Source organism: Hylobates moloch, unplaced genomic scaffold (genome assembly GCF_009828535.3).
Source record: "Hylobates moloch isolate HMO894 unplaced genomic scaffold, HMol_V3 SCAFFOLD_1, whole genome shotgun sequence".
Lineage (NCBI taxonomy): Eukaryota > Metazoa > Chordata > Mammalia > Primates > Hylobatidae > Hylobates > Hylobates moloch.
The window spans coordinates 137,430,018-137,449,459 of record NW_026652276.1 but is presented as its reverse complement, the minus strand read 5'-3'; the positions used below and the strand labels follow the sequence as shown (position 1 = coordinate 137,449,459).

General features: G+C 36.3%; 1 protein-coding gene across 1 annotated transcript in view; it reads left to right on the top strand.

Annotated features, from left to right (window-relative positions):
- The window catches only part of ITPRID1 (ITPR interacting domain containing 1), a 119,752-nt gene that overhangs the window by 4,241 nt on the left and 96,069 nt on the right, over positions 1-19,442 (top strand). Inside the window, exon 2 of the mRNA XM_032758387.2 lies at positions 19,254-19,439. Coding sequence (XP_032614278.2) covers positions 19,254-19,439 — 186 coding nt within the window. The remainder of the gene's footprint in view (positions 1-19,253; positions 19,440-19,442) is intronic.

The window sequence follows — 19,442 nt, the reverse complement described above, 5'->3', positions numbered from 1 at the left end:
ATTAGCCATAGTATTAGATCCTCATAGGAGTGTGAACCCTATTGCGAACTGCACATGCAAGGGATCTAGGTTGTGTGCTCTCTATGAAACTCTAATGCCTGATAATCTGAGGTGGAACAATTTCATTCTTAAACCATTCCCTGCCACCTCCACAACCCTCCTTCCAGTGGAAAAACTGTTTTCCACCAAACCAGTCCCTGGTGCCAAAAAGGTTGAGGACTGATGGTCTAGGTGAATGTCCCATGTGTATTTGGGAAGAATTTGTATTTTGCTGGGTGGAGTGTTTGGTTAAAATGCCCATTAGGACAAATCTTTCATATTCTTTCTGAATGTCTATCTACTTTTCATGTTTATCAGGAGAGATGTTAAATCTCCAGCTCTGAATTAGATTTGTCTATTTCTTTAGTCTTGCCAGCATTTGCTTCATGTCATTGGGAGCTGTTTTACTGTATTTTCATTTAAGACTGAGTATTCTTGATTTGACCTTTTGTTACGATAATATTGCTTTTTTTACTCTGCTAATAGTTTTTGTCTTGAAACCTACTTTATCTTGTATTAATGTAGCTATATCAGCTTTCGCATGCTTAGTGTTTGGATGTTAAATGTTTTTCTGTCCTTTTACTTTCAACCTCTCTCTGTGTCTATTTAAAGTTCATTGCTATAAGCAACATATAATTTGATTTTTTTTTCTATCCAGTTGACCATCTCTGTCTTGTAGTTAGGTGTTTATTCCATGTACATTTAATGTAATTATTGACGTGTTTTGTTAAAATACTACCATATTGGTATTTGCTTTCTATTTGTCCATCTATTTTTTATTTGTGTTCCTCCTTTTCTGTTTTATTAGGGAGAGGTTGTTGAATTACATAATTTTAAATTACATTTTATCTTCTCTTTTTAAGATTTTTATTATGATTCTTTTAAATTTATTTTTATCTTATTTTTTAGTGATTTCCTAGAATTACATGGTCTAATAAAGTTTTCTACAATGATGGAAACATTCCAGTCTGCACTGTGCAGTAGAGTAGCTCACTAGCCGTATGTGCCTTAAGAGCACTTGAAATATGGCTAATGCAACCAAGGAACTGAATATTTAATTTTATTTAATATGAATTAATTTAAATGTAAACAGCCATATATGGGTACTGGTTACCTTGTCAACAGCACAGTTCTAGAGATTATAATATTTGCTTAACTTATCAGAATCTATCATTAAAATATATTATACTATTTCACAATGTAAAAACCTTCTAATGGTATACTTCGAAATATCCCTGTCTTAACTTTTGTGCTCTTGTTTTCATATATTTTGATTCTATGGATATATAAATCTCATAGTACCTTGCAAATATTAACGAATCATTAGTCTTTGAGAGAAATATATATGTATTTTTATCTATCAGTTAGATTACATGCAGATAGACTCAGTAGATATGTAATTAATAATTATATATGTGTGTATACATATAGATGTATATATATTTGTATATATATGTGTATGTGGGTGTATTCCTAAACATAACAGAAATAACTTTTAAGGTTTTTTAAATCAAATTTTTACTTCCTGTTGAATCAGTTTTATAACTCAGATAATTTGTCTTCAACCCAAAGGTCTTTTAAAAGCACTTTCTTTTGTAATATGGTCTGCTGAAGATGAATTCTTGTAGCGTTTTTTTTAACATCTGAAATGCTTTGTTTATACTTTATTTTTGAAGAATATTTTAACTGGCTATCAAGCTATAGATTCACATTGATTTTCAGTTGTTCGTTTTGATTTTGGAAGAGTAAATGTGTCTTTCAATTATCTCTGGCCTTTTTTAGCTCCTGATAAGAGATCAAGGATCATTCTTATTTGCTGTTCCTCTCTGTGTAGTGTGTCTTTGTCTTCTAGATACTTTTAAGATTTTTCTCTTTATCTTCCATTTTCAGAAGTTTGACTATGGTGTGACTCAGTGGAGTCTTCTTGCTTGGGATTTACTGAGCATCCTGGATCTGTAGTTTAATATATTTCTTCAGTTTAGGAAAATATCAGGCTATTATGTTTGAAATATTTATTTGCTATTCTGTCTCCATTCTCCTTCTGGGGCTTCAAAAATATGGACGATCACTTGATATTTTCCTATAGATCTTGGGTGTTAGGTTCCATTTTGAAAATCTTTTTTTCTTTGTAGTTCTGTTTTGATAATATCTACTGACTCATCTTCAAGCTCAGTTATTTTATCCTCTGCTGTGTCCAGTCTGCTGCTATACTCATCACAATAATTCTTCATTTCTAGTACCACAATATTTTTCATGTCTTGCATTCTTTTTGTGTTTTTTTCGACGTTTTTCATCTTCCTGTTGGAAGTCTTCTCTATGCACATATTTTCCATGTCTTCAGCTAGATTCGTTAGCTTATTTATTACAGTTATTTTAAAGTCCCTGTCTGATAATTTCACCACTTGGTCTATCTCTGGGTCTGGTTGTATTTACCATTTCCTGTCTTAATGATGGGTCTCATTTTCATCTCTCTTTCTGTTTCCTATAATTTCTTATTAAATGCTAAATGTTATATATAAAATCAAAAAAGATAAAAAAACTGAAGTAAATATTTTTATGATCTTCAACAGGAACATCCTTTTTTCCGCTTGTATAGAGCACTGAATCAACCTAGTCTGTAGTCTTGCTGGGTCTTGGATTTGCTGTCACTTTAGTTAGTTTTAGTTCATCACTGGGCTGAAATAATAGAAAGATAGAATCAGAACCTTCCCTTTATCAGGGGCTGGGATTTTTGAGTTTATATAAGGCTTGTCTCAGTTCTGCCTTCAGTCTTACGCAGGCCTCATTCACCTGCACCTTACAAGTCATTTCTCTTAGCTCTTCTCCTCCTCACTTAGCCATAAGTAGCTGCTGCCTCTTATTCAGAGTAAGTCTTGGAAAGCTTAGAGGAGTTTCTTTTAGTTATTCTGCTCTATTATGAGACTTTCAGCAGAGTTTGCATGCCTGAGCTTAAGTGAAAATTTCACTTAGCTATCCTGCCCCCCTCTAGCCATAGCCTGCTCTTGCTTCCTATTTATTGTATGCCTAGAAGGTGTGTGTGTGGTGTGTGTGTGTGTGTGTGGTGTGTGTGTGTGTGTTTCCCTTTCCAAAGACACTGCCTGTTGAAGAGGAACTGGTCTCTTTACTGTCATACTTTGCTCCCAATCTTCCTGGTGAATACTCACATAAAGGTCATAGAAGATATTTTATTCTATGTGGCCGACAGTTTCACCTGGGACCCATAGGGGTTCTAAAGTATTAGACACCCCACGATTGGTGTTTAAAAATTTGTTGAAAATTATATCATTTTATCTTACCCATGGAGTTTTTCTCCTCCTTTTATTGCTTCACAAATATGAAAACAGACATGGGTCTTTTCTCTGCTACAAGAGACTTGCCATTTTCTAGGTATTAATTTGTTAGCTTTTTCCCCCCAATTTTAACAAAAATCTATGATTTTTTTTAAAGTTAGCTGGATTTTCTGTTGTTAGGTTGGAAGTAACATTCTTTTGTGACTTCCCACATTCTAAATAAAATTAGACATTTGACATTTTATTTTATGACACATTATATTTAGAGACTATTACCTGCCTTTTATGCTATATTTTAATGTTTTTCACTGTTCTGATTCCATTGATTTTTAAAATAAAAATGACATTATTTATTTCTTCATAATAAAAATAATTCATGGCTGTTAAAAAACATTCAGACAAATCTGAATTCACAAAATAAGAATGCAAGTCACCCAACCTACCATTCAGAAATAACCATATTTAGCATTTTGGATTAGGATATTTCTAATAAAAATATTGATTGTTTTCTTCTCCCCCCAAAATAAGATCATAGTATACATATTTTTCTGTGACATTTTTTCTATAACAAAATATTCCAGACATCTGGGACAAATCAAGAACCATATATTGTCACTATTATTTTCAATGGATGCACAGTATTCCATCAGGTAAAAATCTATAACTTGTGTAATAGCAGTTCATTATTGATGGCCATGTAGATCTTTTTCTAAACTTTTGCTCTAACAGTGAAGACTGGACTGATCTTCAGAAATATTTATGTCTATTTCTTTTGAAAAAATATTTGAAGTAAAATTATTGGACATAAGGGCTATACAATACAAAGGACTCTCGTGTACTCTTCCGGTTTCTTAATTGTACATTTTACTTCCCCTGCTTTATTATTGTCTCTGTCTACACACACACACACACACACACACACACACACACACACTATGTGTATAGTGTCTTTCTAGAGTAAATTGCAGATATAATGCTCTTTTTTCCCTAAATACTTCAGTGTTTATTTTCTCAAACAACAGGCCAGTTTTTTACATAATGATAGTATAATTATCAAAATAATAAAATGTGCATTGACACAATACTATTATCTGGTCTACAGGCCATATTCATAATTGGCCTTTGTCCCAATAAAGTCCTTAAAGCAAACATAAAAATATGGCCCAGGGTCTAATCTAGTTGTCATATCATTTCAGGGTTTTAAAATTATTCAATCTTTCTTTGTCTTTTATGACATTAACAAATTTAAAATACAACAGGCTAGTTATTTTATAAAATGTCCCTCAATTTGGATTTATTAGATATTTTTCATAATTACATTTGTTTATTAAAACATGGAAATAGCACAGAAATAACCACTGTCTTTCTGAGTGCGTCGTATCAGGAGGAATATGATGTTGCTATATCCCATGACCCGAGATGTGAATATTGATCACTTGGTTAAGGAAGCATTGGCTAAATTTCTCCACCACAAAGTTACTGTTTTTCCTTTTGTATTTCTTGAAGAAACATTTTGAGGCTATCTTGATATTCTATTCCTCATTGGACTTTCACTCCCTAAGTTTTGCACCCAATTATGGTGGTTCCTGAAATTATTTACTACTATGATGCAGTTAAGTTGATAATTCTCTAACCCCGTCATTCTTTTTACCATTACTTGTGTCACAACAGCTCATTTCTTTGTCACATTGAGTAATATCCCATTATTTGGTTGTACCAGTTTATGTATCCATTCACCGACTGAAGGACATCTTGGTTGCTTCCAAGTTTTGACAGTTATTAACAAAACTGCTATAAACATCAATGTGCAATTTTATGTGTGAACATAAGTTTTTTTGTTTTTGTTTTTGTTTATTTTGAGACAGGGTCTTGCTCTGTTGCCCAGGCTGGAGTGCAGTGGTGCCATCTTGGCTCACTGCAGTCTCAACCTTCCAGGCGCAAGTGACCCTTCCACCACAGTCCCCCAAGTAGCTGGGACTACAGGCATGCACCACCACACCTGGCTAATTTTTGTATTTTTTGTAGAGATGAGGTTTCACCATGTTGCCCATGCTTGTCTTAAACTCCTAAGCTCAGGCAATCTATTGATCCTCCCACAGTGCTGGGATTACAGATGTGAGGCACCGCACTTGGCAGGGCATAAATTTTCGACTCCTCTGGGTAAATACCAAAGAGCACAACTGATAGATCATACGTTAAAGGTGGGCTTAGTTTTGTAAAAAACCACCAAACTGTCTTCCAAAGTGCCTGTACTGTAAGAGTTAAAGAAAGAGGAGAGAAGCCCGAAAAACAGTTCAACAGTCAAAGACAGGTTTTTTTTCTTTGGAGATAAACCTGAGAGGGGCTTCTGGCTGATTTTGGTCAGGTGCACGTTCTCTTACAGACTAAGGTTATTTAAGGATTCAGGGTGAGACAGCTTAATCACAGGCTCAGAATGTTTCTGTGTGGGGGAGAAATTTATTGAAGCACTGGAATGTCTCTGGTTGAAGGGGAGATTATCTTGGGGCTGATATCTCTCTGGCCGGTGGGCAAGTTATCTCGGAGTGGCATGTATCTGATCGGGGAGGGGTTTGGAATGTTTCTGGTCGGAGATGTTATTTATGGTTTATGGTCATGCTGACCTTAGCCATTAGGCTGATGCCCTTTGGATTTAGGCAGTTTTTTATCGAGGTGAACTTAAAATGGCAGTGCTTGTTCAAATGGTGATGCTCCTGCTCTGTCAATCCAGACCCTGTAGTTATAAAAAGGATGAGGAGTGGTGTGTTCTAGCTACTTCCTGCTGATGGGGGACAGAGAGTTTTCTGGCCTCCGATTCACTGTAGGAGTAACACCGTCTGTAGATGTTGTTGGGTAGTTGTCTATGAAATGGCCATGATCCCTGGGTTCCATGGACTCACTAGACGTTGGGGTGAAGGGTTCTGGGCACCCTCAGTTATTAGTTGTCAGTGCCAGCAGTAAAGAGATTTCCTCCTGTGATACTGGTGGGGCTTAGAGGCAGCGCCTGCTGAAACATCTAGCTTTCAGTTCATAGGGCTTCAGGACACAGCTTATTTTGGAAACTTGTAGCCAGAAAAATTAGAATTTAATTTAAGCTGTAAAAAATAATAAAAATTAAAAACATTAGTCAAGAGTAGAATTTAACAACATGTGTGCTGTAGTTTTTGAAACACAATTTTCTCTCTCCAGTTTCCCATTTTTATTAAAAGACAAATCATGGTAGGACTGGTTTGCTTTATTATACTTGGCTTAATTATTTGCATACAGTGCAGCAAGAATAATTATTTGTTACATAGTAATTTTAAACTGGCTTTGATGGAACTTTGTTCCAGAGAAGGAATCTGAGATAAGACCTTTTTAAAGCCAAGCCCAGCCATGGATTTTTACCATCAAATACCTATGAGTTAGGTGAATTCCTCTCCTCTTGAGGTTCCAAGATAAATTTGGCTTCCTGGCCTGTCAGAAAGTGACATTATTTACTTACCACTGATCAGAAACCCTCTACATGGACTGTGTACACAATATATGAGGCCGGTTTTCCAAGGGCTTTATTGCTTTCATAAGTGAAGTTTGATTCCTTAAAGGAAAGCACACAATTCCAGTCAAAGCCTTGGTAAAAATAACCAGTTTTTCCAATTGTGTCCTGTTACAAAACAAAACAGATTCTTATTGCATTACACAAATAACTATATTGTCATAACTTAAGAATACTCACAGATAGTTTCCAAATTCTGGAGAAAATCAGGTAAAGAGAAACAAGTATTCTCCAAATTTTGTTCATGGGAGTGTACTAAATTGCTAAAAGCTGTCAATAGCTCAAAAGAAAAGTTTATTTGACTTTGAAAAGCAAAACAAAGGATTAGTAATATTTTAAGCAAAATGTCAGAAAGATCACTCCAGTCTCCTATTAGTTCAGTTTATGCAGTTAATTCCTGTCCTGTGTAATATTAATGAACATTTTAGCTCTTCAAGAGTCCTGAATGTTTTTCCTCTATTCTGATGTCACAATCTCCAAAGTTATCAGAAACCTGCATTCAAGAGCACCTGTTAGAGCTTTATAGCTGATTATAAAACCACTTTCTAAAGAGGACCAAAACAAGACAACAATTGTTTACGGATGACAAAAAGTTTTAGGGTAGCCATAGTTAAAGTTACAAGGATATCTGCTACCTTTGTGGCACACAATAATTTTAACATAACAATTATAATTATTACTGATAACATACACTAAGATATATCAGAATTATAGGAGTCTCCCATACTTTGAAGCACATACCAATAACATATTTATACAAATATAACCCAAAGAAAGCCAAATACCATTTTATATTTGACAATGCTTCCTGTATGATTATATAACAAGCCAAATTTTACCTTTATATTAGTGTGCTGTTAATGTTAAACTCAATTTTTAATTAAACCTTGTAGATATATTTACCCAATTTTAATGTTTGACCATATGGTAAGATTTTTATAGACCCTTTTTAACCCTTTATAATTTTTGTTAAAGAGCAGGTTAGTGCTTTAAGAGAAACCCGTTGTGATTTTATTTTAATGCTCAATTTTTTTTTTTTTTTTTTTTTTGAGACGGAGTCTCACTCTGTCGCCCAGGCTGGAGTGCAGTGGAGCAACCTCTGCTCACTGCAAGCTCTGCCTCGCGGGTTCATGCCATTCTCCTGCCTCAGCCTCTCCGAGTAGCTGGGACTACAGGCGCCCGCCACCACGCCCGGCTAATTTTTTGTATTTTTTAGTAGAGACGGGGTTTCACCGTGGTCTCGATTTCCTGACCTTGTGATCCGCCCGCCTCGGCCTCTCAAAGTGCTGGGATTACAAGCGTGAGCCACCGCGCCCGGCCTCAATTTACAGAAAAATTGGATGATACCCCTTTAGCTTTAGCCAAAATGTTTACACACAGAATTTCCTTTACAATTAACCTTCCAAAACTTGCTTAAACCTTCATTTTTATTTTATTCAACTTAAAACAATTCTTTAGCCTTTTAATCTAGGTAGAAATCCACATTCTCATGCCTCCTTATAATCTTCTTACCGAAAGTATGTGTAAATTGTTTTTTCAATAGTCTTAAATATATGTTCCACTATTAACTTTTAGCAACCTTTACTTTTGCTGGTGAGCTTGCGATTTTAATTTTGTACTGGTTATAGAGCCTAGGACCTAGACAGAAGTGCAGATAAGGTCTGACTTATTCTAGCATTTAACTCCATGTGTCCTAGGTCTTACTTAGCTGCAAAGCACGCAAGTTGTACAGCTAAGAGCGTTCAGGAGGCTAAATTGTACAACATTTCTTGCATAAATTCCCTTTTATACATTTTTTTATGACTTACACAATCTCTGACATGCCTCAAATTTCTGACTTGTAAACACCCCTTTCTTTAAACAACCAATTAATTTACTTTAGGACAAGAATTTGCCGTATGAGATTCTTTTTACATAAATTCTCTTTTCTTTAATATCAAAGACAATAACAGTTCTTTCCCAAAACAAACTTCCTTCATGTCTGTGGACTAGACTGCCTAAGGCCACAAGATTAGAAGTTAGGATATTTTACTAAATAGTTCAAGATGTAGCTGTCTTCATTAAACCAATATTAATGTTTCATTTATTAAAAAATTACACAAGCAAAGATTATTCTGTTTGGGCTGAGTTATAGTTTTGTAGCCTCTATGCCAAATTTTGACACCTTATACTATTTGACAGAAGTATGGAATTGCTTAATATTTGCAAACAAAAATGTATGCTGGCAACTCTTAAGACATTTCTAATCTTACTGTACCAGTAAGTTTTAAAGATTAAGGTCATGTGTACTGAAAGGTCCCACAGCTTTTACTTTTTCCTTAAAAATATTTGATTTAAGCACTTATTTTTCTTAGGCCAATTAATTAGAGCTTTTTAAATACAGATTGCACACACAACACATATATAGCCACACAGACAACCAGAAAAAGATCCAGTAGTTATGTTTTTGTTGTTGTTTTGCTAATTTCCCAACTGGGTTATTGGCCTTTGGGTGAGGCCTTTTAAGAATGGGGCTAGGAAAACAACTTCCAGGGCCTAGTAAACAAGCATAGCTGGAAGACAAAGACAGATTTTGAGAGGGAGTTATTCACCTCTAATTCCAGGGGTTCCATAAGGAAAACAGAGATTTTTCCCAAAATGGGATTTGTGGTTTCTTTTCTGTTTTCCCAAGGAGTCCCAGGCCACCAGAAGTACATGCACTAAGAGTGGCAAGACAGAGTGGAGGAAAGTAATTCAGTTTGCTGGGAAAAAACCTTTTCCAGGAAAACAAGATTTTTGAAGAGGAAAATATAAAGGCCTTTTGAATATACTCATAGCTTGCTTATGAGTATATTCATAAATCAGTGTTCTGGATTTTGACCATTCTAATGGGTGTTTACTGGTGTCTCATTGTTGTTTAAATTTTCATTTTTCTGATGATAAATTGAGTATCTTTTCATATGCTTATTTTCCATTTGTGTATCTTCTTTGGTGAGATATCTCTTATCTTTTTCCAGTCAGACTGTGTTTTATTACTGTTGAGTTTTAAGAGTTCTGTGGATATTTTAGTTTATAATTCTCTTTATCAGATAATTTTTTTGCAGATGTTTTCTCCCACTCTGTGGCTTGTCTTTTCATTTTCTCTTGATACTATATTTTACAAAGCAGAAAGTTTTAATTTTCATGGAGATCATCATATCACCTTTTTACTTCATGGATTGTCCCTTTGGTATCATATCTAAATATTCATCACCAAATCCAAGGGCATCTAAATTTTCTCCTGTGTTATCTTCTTGCAGTTTTATAGTTTTGTATTGTACATTTAGGTCTATAATCAATTTTGAGCTAGTTTTTGATCTAGATTAGTTTTTTGCATGTGATATCCAACTTTTCTAGCATCACTTGTTAAAGAGATGATCTTTTCTCCATTGTATTGCCTTTGCTTCTTTGTCAAAGACCAGCTGACTATTTTTATGTCTATTTCTGGGCTCTCTATTGTGTTCTATTGTTCTATTTTATTTTCAGCACAATGTTGAAAAGGAATGGTAAGAGGGAGCATTCCTCCCTTGTTCTTTATCTTAGTGGGACAGCTTCTAGTTTTCACCATTAAGTATGATGTTGGCTATTGATTTTTTGGAGATTTTTTTATCAAGTTGAAGATTCCTAGTTGACCAGTTATTTTTAAAGATAATAGAAAAGGTACATGGAAGGCAGGTGTGATAGAGCCCAGCTACAATATTCCTTAAAAGAAATAACCATCACAGAAGATGACCTGTTATTTTGTTAAACTAATATTAAAGAACATATGTTTAATTGTCACAAAGCCACTGCTTAGCAGCTCTTTGGTGAGATTTATGCCGTAAAGGTTAACATATATTTCAATCTTTTTGTCTGAAAAGTTTGCCTATTCATCCATTATCCCATCTTCAAGGACCAGAACCAAGGATTCCTCTTCTAAGAAGCTTTTTTTATACCCCCCAAATAAACAACGTTCTCCTTTAATATTTGAGAACAATTCTTTGTACCTTTCTTAAGATGCGTATTACATTCTGCCTCATAATGTAGTTTGTGAGAACTATTGCTTGTAATTAAATGTAATCTCCTCCAAAGATTGTTTGTACACAGTAGACACTCAAATATTTAATTGAATTAGTAGATGTCATTGAATCTATTGATTTAATACGTCATTTATACAATGTACTTTTATAAGCAACTTCTAGAGCATGATACTGTGCCTGACATGATAGAGACTACAAAAAAAAGTAAGTCATAATTCCCAGGTACTGAGAGCAGAGTCCAGAGTTAGAAGCAATCATTTATTCATTAACAGTTATTGCTAATCACCCACTGTTATCTGTGTCTTGAACTAAGTAGCACAAATGCTAAAATGAATAAGTCATGGTCATTGCCTTCCAGGAGTTCATTTAGTTGGTGGGAAAGACAGAGGTGAAAATAAGCCTCTCAACTTGCGTGTGAAGAGGCTACAATAAGGGGCTACACAGGTTGCTGTGAGTGTCAGAAGTAGGTTAGAGTCAGGGATGAAGAGTGAGAAAGAAAGAAGTTTCTATAGAATAAGTTCTATTTGAGCTTAATGAAACAGTATCTAGTGAAGACAAGGCCACTGCTTATAGAAAGATCTGAATTTAGTAGGGTCAAGATGATGATGCATCTTGGAACAAGTAGTTCTATGCATCCAAAATATGGTGTCCATGAAGGAACTTGGATTGCAGTGATGTTGGAATAGGAGATGAGAGGTGGATCACAGATGACCTCTCACCTTTCACTCCCCCTCCTCAAGATGAAGCAAAGCAAATGTTGAGAAGGCAAGAGGAGAAATGGTGGATAAAGAGGGAAATCGTAGAGGAGAAAAAAAAAATCTCTTTAAAGTTGGAAAGGGACTGAAACAGGGCTAGCAGTAGATGAATCAGTTTATCCAACTTTATCAGCCTTGAAGTCATTTCAAGTTTCCAGGAAGCAGTGTCTTTGAATTGATAGTCTTTGAATTAATAGTGTTTTGCTTATTTTCACCAGTAAAAGATGAATACTCCAGCTCCAGGAAGACTGATTTTGGGTTCCAGCTTGGGCACAACTGCCTTGTCTTTATCTCCAGCTTGCTCCTAAATGGCAGGAGTGAGCACCCTTCACATATTTTGTGGTGGGAGGAAGCCACCCACAGAACAAGTTGTCACAGACTGCTTGTTCCTCCTAGCAGAGTGTTGACAGAACACTCTATTCCCCAGGATCTGCCTCTACTTCACTGAATCATTTGGAAATCTTCACAAGTGTCTGTGAGACTTTAATACTTGGATAGGGAGGGAGAGCAGAAGGACATTCCTGGCTTGATTTTGTTGCTTGAGTTTTTGAGTAATCTTCCAAACCTTTGAGTAATAGGAGTATTTTATTATTATTATTATTATTATTATTATTATTATTATTATTATTATTATTTTGATGACTACAACTTTAAAGTGTCTTATAATGTGAACTCCATTGGCCAGACATTAAACAGTCTATGTGGAGGCTAGAAAAAGAATAATAAACTGATGGAATTATCTCATTTTGTCTAATTCTCTCATGTTATGCAAAAGGAAATTACATTCCAAAAGAACTTGAAACTGCATGCCCAATGTCATACAGCCAATTGATAACTATTTACTGGTTAATTAAAAATAAATTACTTTTTTGTTTCTTTGGCAATGGATTCAGATTTTTCATCTGCTTGTTAGCTGTTGGGAGGCACATAAGAGAAGGTAAAAGAAGGTATTTACTCAGATAATTTTTGTAAAAATGACAAAATAAGCAGGCATCAAGTGATAACTCAGAAAATTTTGCTTCAAAACAGAGAAAGATTGTGTGTGTGTGTGTGCATATGACTGTGTGTCTATGTCTGTACATGTAGGTGTCTGTGTGTGTATAATCTCATAATTTTTCTAATTCAGATCTACAATGCTATATTTTCTGATGCTGTGTACCTAATTCTGGTTAGTGTGCACTTTCTGATAAGCTGTCTAACTGCTAAATATCAAACAGTCCTTAACTATTTCATAACCATATTGGCTTTGGTGTTCCTCAATTCCTTGTTGGTATTCATTTAAATAGTCATTCATTCAACAAATATACATTGAGTACATTTTCCATGCAATTATGATATAAACGCTAAGATCTCTGTCCTGAAGAAAATCCCACGATGGTTAAACATAAGTGGAACACAGTGTAACAGACTTATAAAACAATGTGAAAATACCTTAATAATGATTTACACTGAACTATGGGATTACAGTGGGGCCTTTAAACCACACTCATACAGGGAGGCATGTAGACAGAAAAGATAAAGGGGTTAGGATTGAGGTATAGAACACTCAAAATTTAGAGGTTGGAGAGAATAAAATCAGCAAAAAAGCTTGAGGAAAAAAGCTTTGAGGTAGGAGAAAATCTTAGAGAAGCTTATATTTAAAACCAAGTTAAATGATTATTTTCATTAAGATGATGTGGTTCACGACATCAAATGCTGCCAAAAATTCTGAAATGATAAGAAGTGAAAGTTGACCACTAGCATACTGACTCAAGTGGGTTATAAAGAGAAGGGAAGGTGTGGACAGTACTGCAGATGAAAGCATTTTGCTGTGGTACGAGCGAGACTGCGAGTTCTGGCTGATATTAGGTTGGTAGAATTGGAGGTGGTGGGTCTGAGATATATTTTAATGGCTCCTGTATTAGTGAGTTCTCACACTGCTATGAAGAAATACTCGAGATTGGGTAGTTTATAAAGGAAAGAGGTTTAATTGACTCACAGTTCCACAGGGCTGGGGAGGCCTCAGGAAACTTATAGTCATGGTGGAATGGGAAGCAAACACGTCCTTCTTCCCATGGTGGCAGCAAGGAGAAGTGCAGAGCAAAGTGGGGGAAAGCCCCCTAAAAAGCCAACAGATCTCATGAGAACTCACTCAACAGCATGGAGGTAACTGCCTCCATGATTCAATTACCTCCTACCGGGTCCTTCCGACGATATGGGGATTATAGGAACTACAATTCAAGATGAGATTGAGGTGAGGACACAGCCAAACCATAGCAGCTCCTTCTTTTTTTCAGTGGTTTAATGTGGGAATGAAAGGAATAGAGGAATCAGAGAAGACTCATAAGTCATTGGCATAAGCAACTGCCCGAATAGTGACCCTGTTTACTGAGATGAAGCACACTGAAATAAAGGCAGGTATATAGCAGGGTCAAGAAGTCCAGGAAAGAATAAAGAATTCAGCATGGCACAAAATATGTATAGACAATTCAAGTGGAAATGTTAAGTAAGTGGGAATACCCTGGTGTGAAGTAAACTCACAGGCTGGACCAGATTTGGAAATGAGAATTTGGGAATCATCATTGGTTTCATAAAAAACTAAGGTAGGAGTTGGAGAGGGATTCAAGGTGGTCACATGGAAGATAAATTTAAGATGGGTCACATTAGAGTGTATTGTAAACTAAAGGGAATGATCCAGTAAGGAGGACAAAAATGGTGCCCAAGCAAAGTCTATGAGTAGAATAGAGGTGACAGGGGATGTTTGAAATTAGGATTTTGGAGAGTGTTCTCTTACGGTGAAGTACAACCATAGGAATCAAGCAGAGGGAAAGATTATGGAAAGTGAACAGGTCATTGAACTGAGTGGCCTGGTGTTGGCAAGCCATCTACATTGATAATGAAATCTCCCAGAAAGATGACAGAAATACCATCCTAAAATTTTAAGTAAATGAAGGTGGATGCCCTGGATGTTGATGACTACATAGTCTGATGGCATATGCTTCAAAAGACAGAGGAAACAAGGTCTGGAAGCAGCAAAGAAGATCATAGAGGAAATTTACACTATCTTGAAGACTATAGTACAGATTTTTAAGGAAGAAATGAAAAGGCCATAGCTTGAGAAGCCATATCCCAGTTTCAGTTACAGAAAGAAGATGAAGGGATATTCGGTGAAGAGGTTAGAGTGAAGGGGTATTGGTAGGTGACAGGGCATGAGTTCTAGAGGGCAGAGGTGTTGGGAGAGTCTCCTGAAAGGGTGGAAGATTGGGCCAGATGAAGTGATGTTCACTGCCACAAGAGCATGGCCCAATGGCGTGATGTGATTGCTCCTGTGGTCATCCAGCGGAAGAAGGATGAGTTAGTTCTCTGAGAGTGCCAACCTCTCAGGACTGGTCTCTTAGTTTGTGTAGGTAATATGAGTGGTACTGAGGTTTGTGGTAATCATTTTTTTGAGAATAGGAGGGGTTCTGGAGGCTTCCTTTATAAACTTCCATGAATGGCATCATGGTTGGGAAAGGGGCAGGTCTTAATGGAACACATGGATCTATGTAGCCTTCTCTTCAATGCTGCTCTTGGGGAAGTCACTATATGAAGTAGGGAGGAGAACAAGGCAAGCCTGGACACTATTTAAGATCTTAGGAAGGCCTGAACAGAGGCTATGACAATGAGGATCCATGGATGAGATGTAGACAGGGTGTTAGAGATCCATTTGGATGCAGAATGCCTTGGGCTGTTCTCCCATTATGCAGTTCTCTTCTTGGCCACCGAGTTTAATCAGAAATGGTTGCCAAGACTGGAGCTACAGGCTACAATTATAACCTTAAAATTTAGTCTATAGTTGAAGGAATCTCAAGACTCTGATAAGCACCTCTAACTCATCTCAGGGAAATCCACATTCTCATGGTCACAGAAATACTCTATTCTCATTCTCCCAAATACATCTACTTCTCAATCATCCAAACTATGTAAATTCAAGACAACACTGGTTACCCACAAACTAACAGGGTCATATTTATTTTCTATGAGAAAAATGATTGCATTGATTGGTGATTCTTCTTTACTTGACAGTTCCTGACAGGATAAGGACAAGAAGCAACATACAGAAAAGAAGGAAAAGGAAAGAAAACTGACCACTATGAGTGGTGATTGTTTTGGATATATTTTTCATTAAATTTTCCCAACAACTCTATAAAGTGTTTATTTCATACTCATTATAGATATGAGGAAATAGATTATCAGAAAAGTTTGAAAATTTCCCCAAGATGTCAGAAAGCAGCAGAGCTGATATTAAAATCCAGAGTTATCTGACCTGAAAGCATTTGCTCTTTTAACCAGACAAGAACTAAGAAAGATGACAAAGCCAACTGAATGCTCCTTTCCCAAGTAACCAAGCAATTAACTAATAAAGATTAGTTACCTTGGGTCAAAGGTGCTAGGATCTATGGGGAACAGAGATTAAATAAAACACAGTCTCTATTCTCCTAGTATGAACAACCTGTTTGGCAAGAAAACCTGTTTGCATAAAGATACAAAAAGTGAAATAACTCAGAGGACAAGCATGTAATCATTGTCACTGCTTTAAGTGTCAAAGCATCAAGTTTTATGATTCACTGTGGCTCTAAATCTTCACAGTGAAAAGGAGCATGTATGGATGAATTTGCTCAAGTTAAGAAAATGTGAAGTAGAATTAATGTAACAAAGCCATTTTTTCTGATTTTGATTATTTTTTAAATGTTTAAACCTTGATAACATTTTGGTACATTTTTTTTCCTTTTTCAAGGTATTTGTTTATTTCGTTTTTACAAAATTGAGTTCTCAGTGCGTATACGGTTTTGCCTCCTTTTTTTTTTTAGTTAAACGTGATACTATGTGCAATTTCCCACATGAGTAGAAGTTTTGTATACACATGAGGATAAATGACAGCATAGTAATCACAGTAGAAGGGATTTGAAGAGATAGAACGTACTGGATTCCCCAGGCATGGAATGACATGATCCAGAATGAGGATTCCTCTTGGGGTCAAGTCAAAGAATTAGCAAGAACTGGGTTCCGAATAGTCCTTGGGGCAGAGAGACTAACTAGCGAAATCTGCAGGCAGTCACATGCCATAACTTGTGCCCTGCCTATCCACTGAGCAATTCCAGGATACCATCTGATCCATGTCCCTTTCTGAAGGGCTGCTGTGGGGGTCAAGTAAGTGAATGCCAGAGGAAGGCCATTCAAGCTTTAGAAAATCCATTTCCAGAAGCAGATTTGTTTACCAACTGGGAAGGCATCCACTAAAACGGGGAATAAAAGAGGTTTTCTTTATGAACTGGTCCCTGACCCTTGCTTTTAGCAAGGGTTCCCATTTTCTTTGGCAAGCCTTTTTCCTGCTCTGTGGCCAAGTACAACAGAGCTGGCAGAGAGAATATCCTCACTGGTTGTGTAAGGCTGGAGGCTGAGGTCAAGTATGCCATTCATTATAAGATGGAAGTTTGGGGAGGTACAAATAAAGCAGCACTTTTACCTAAAAATTTAACAATTTTCTCCAGGGTTACATTTGAAAAAGCAGTCACGAACTTAAAATTTGGCATTATAATACAGAAGCAGCAATTTGAGGACTATCAGCTACTTGATAGCTTCTTGTTTCCTCCACAGTGCAAACTCTCCCATTCTAAATGCAACTCACTTTCAGCCAAGGTCAGTGGAGTGAGATTATTTTGGGGATCTTATTTTTCTGTAATATGTTATTATTTTCTTCAAACCTTTTAATCCTTTATTGAATCCGATATTTCATGAATGTTGTTGAGCATGATTTTGGAGTTTTTCCTCCTTGTGAAATTTTGCACTGTCAGTGTTGATGGTGTTATTATCATTCATGCTCACAAGATACAAGGCACTGCTGAAGAGATTTATTTGTTTCCTTGAAAGACCCAAAACCTATGTGAAGCTAAATAACTAAAATTTCAGTGAGATTTTTAAAGGTTATTTTGTTTAATGTTATGAATTCTAGTATACCAAACAATTCTCCAAAGGTTAGGAATATAATTCAATCTGCATTATTTTGTCTTGTGTTATTATTTTTATAATTTGCTACCAGCGGATTTTCCTAAAGTTAACTGGCTAAAATATTGACTGTTAATATAGATCTAACTATTTTTTCCCTTAATTTTTAACTAATTGAAATGTCTTCGTTTTTGTTTTTAACATAAAATTGACAGCCATCATAATTGTTAATTTTTGTAGTAATTTAAAATTGCAACAATAAATGTATATATTTATACCTGACAGAATTTGAATATATAAAGCAGGTAAGAAAATTGTGCTTCCAGTTGCATCTAGAATGCTCAGCTATATTCGAAAGAAAATATTTACATCTGTAATAAATCTGAATGGTTTGCCTTTTGCAAACAGATTAGAAATGATTTACATGTCATGTGATCAGTGATTAGGCATAAGCTTAGGGATCCTAGAAATGCTACTGAAGTAAGTGTTTGGCTACTTGGCCATTTCTCTAAACTTGAAGAATAAACGAATGCAAATTAAAGCATATGTCATGGAAGTAATTGCATCAGAAAGTGTGGTTTGAAACCTCACTTTGCTATTTTAGTTTGGTATTTGTTGATTCACCACCTACTATGTGCCAAAAATCCAGTTAAATTCTAGAGATACGTAAATGAGTAAGAGAATGGCCCTTGTTCTCATAGTGCTTATAGTCTGCGGAGACCGAACAATTTCTGTTGCTGCGCTAAGCTGCTGTGTCCTGCTCTTACTCTGCTAGTTTTACAGGATGTTCATAAAGGTCAAGTTAAATAATGGGGGAAGCTGATACTTTTTGTGCCAGGTGTGTAATATATTCGTAAATATTTTACTTATCCCAGCCATCCTATAGGATATACAGCATAGTCATAGGAACATGCTTGGGGTCCAGTGCCTGGCTTTGGGTCCTGGCTGGCTGTTTGGCTTTGGACATGCAACTTAATCTCTCTGGTCTTCAATTTACCATAAAATTTTGACAGTTATATTACTTTCTTCATTGACAATTAAATTAAATAATGAATGTATAGAATTCAGCATAGAATCTAGCATATAATGAGTATTCCACTGAGGTTAACAGTTATTAAAATTCAGTAGAGTGTATCCCCAGTTTAGAAATAAGGGAATGCAGAAAGGTTCTACAGTTTATGTAAGGCCACACAACAAGTTGCAGAAATGGGACTGAGCCAAGCCAATCTGTTGCCAAAGCCTTAATTTTTCTCCAACATTTGGGCCTCAAAAATAATTTTACAGATATAACTGTTGGATAAATTTGAAGGCTATTTACTGGGTGTGTCCTCAAGTCTAATTTCTTTGCTCTCCATCCACATCCCAGACCACCAAAGCGAATCTGCCGAGTGTACATGTGGTCTGATGACTGGCATGGCCACTTGAGTCCCAGGCTGCTTTGCCATGGGGAGGAAAGCATTTCACCAAATTGAGACAGGGAGCTTGGCTCAGGTGGGAGAGCCAGGTTCATGTATGACTGTGAAGCTGGATTGTTCATCTGACTATAGGCATTCTGGCCTTCTTTCTCCCTTTCGCTGAGCCAAGCCCAGAAGCTGAACTCATTGTGTCTGATATGTTTGTGTGTTTGTGTTTTAAGTTAGTTGGCAGAATTACTCTCCTATGATGGCACAGAAATCACAAGGATCTGACAACCTACAAGAAGGCCAGGAAAAGAGCAAGAGAGAGATCCTGAAGTGCACCAAGAACGCGTGGGCTCCGCTGGATGAGTGGCTGCCCCCTGACCCTGAGGAGGAAAGCCAGGGTCTCACCATCCCCATGCTGGGTG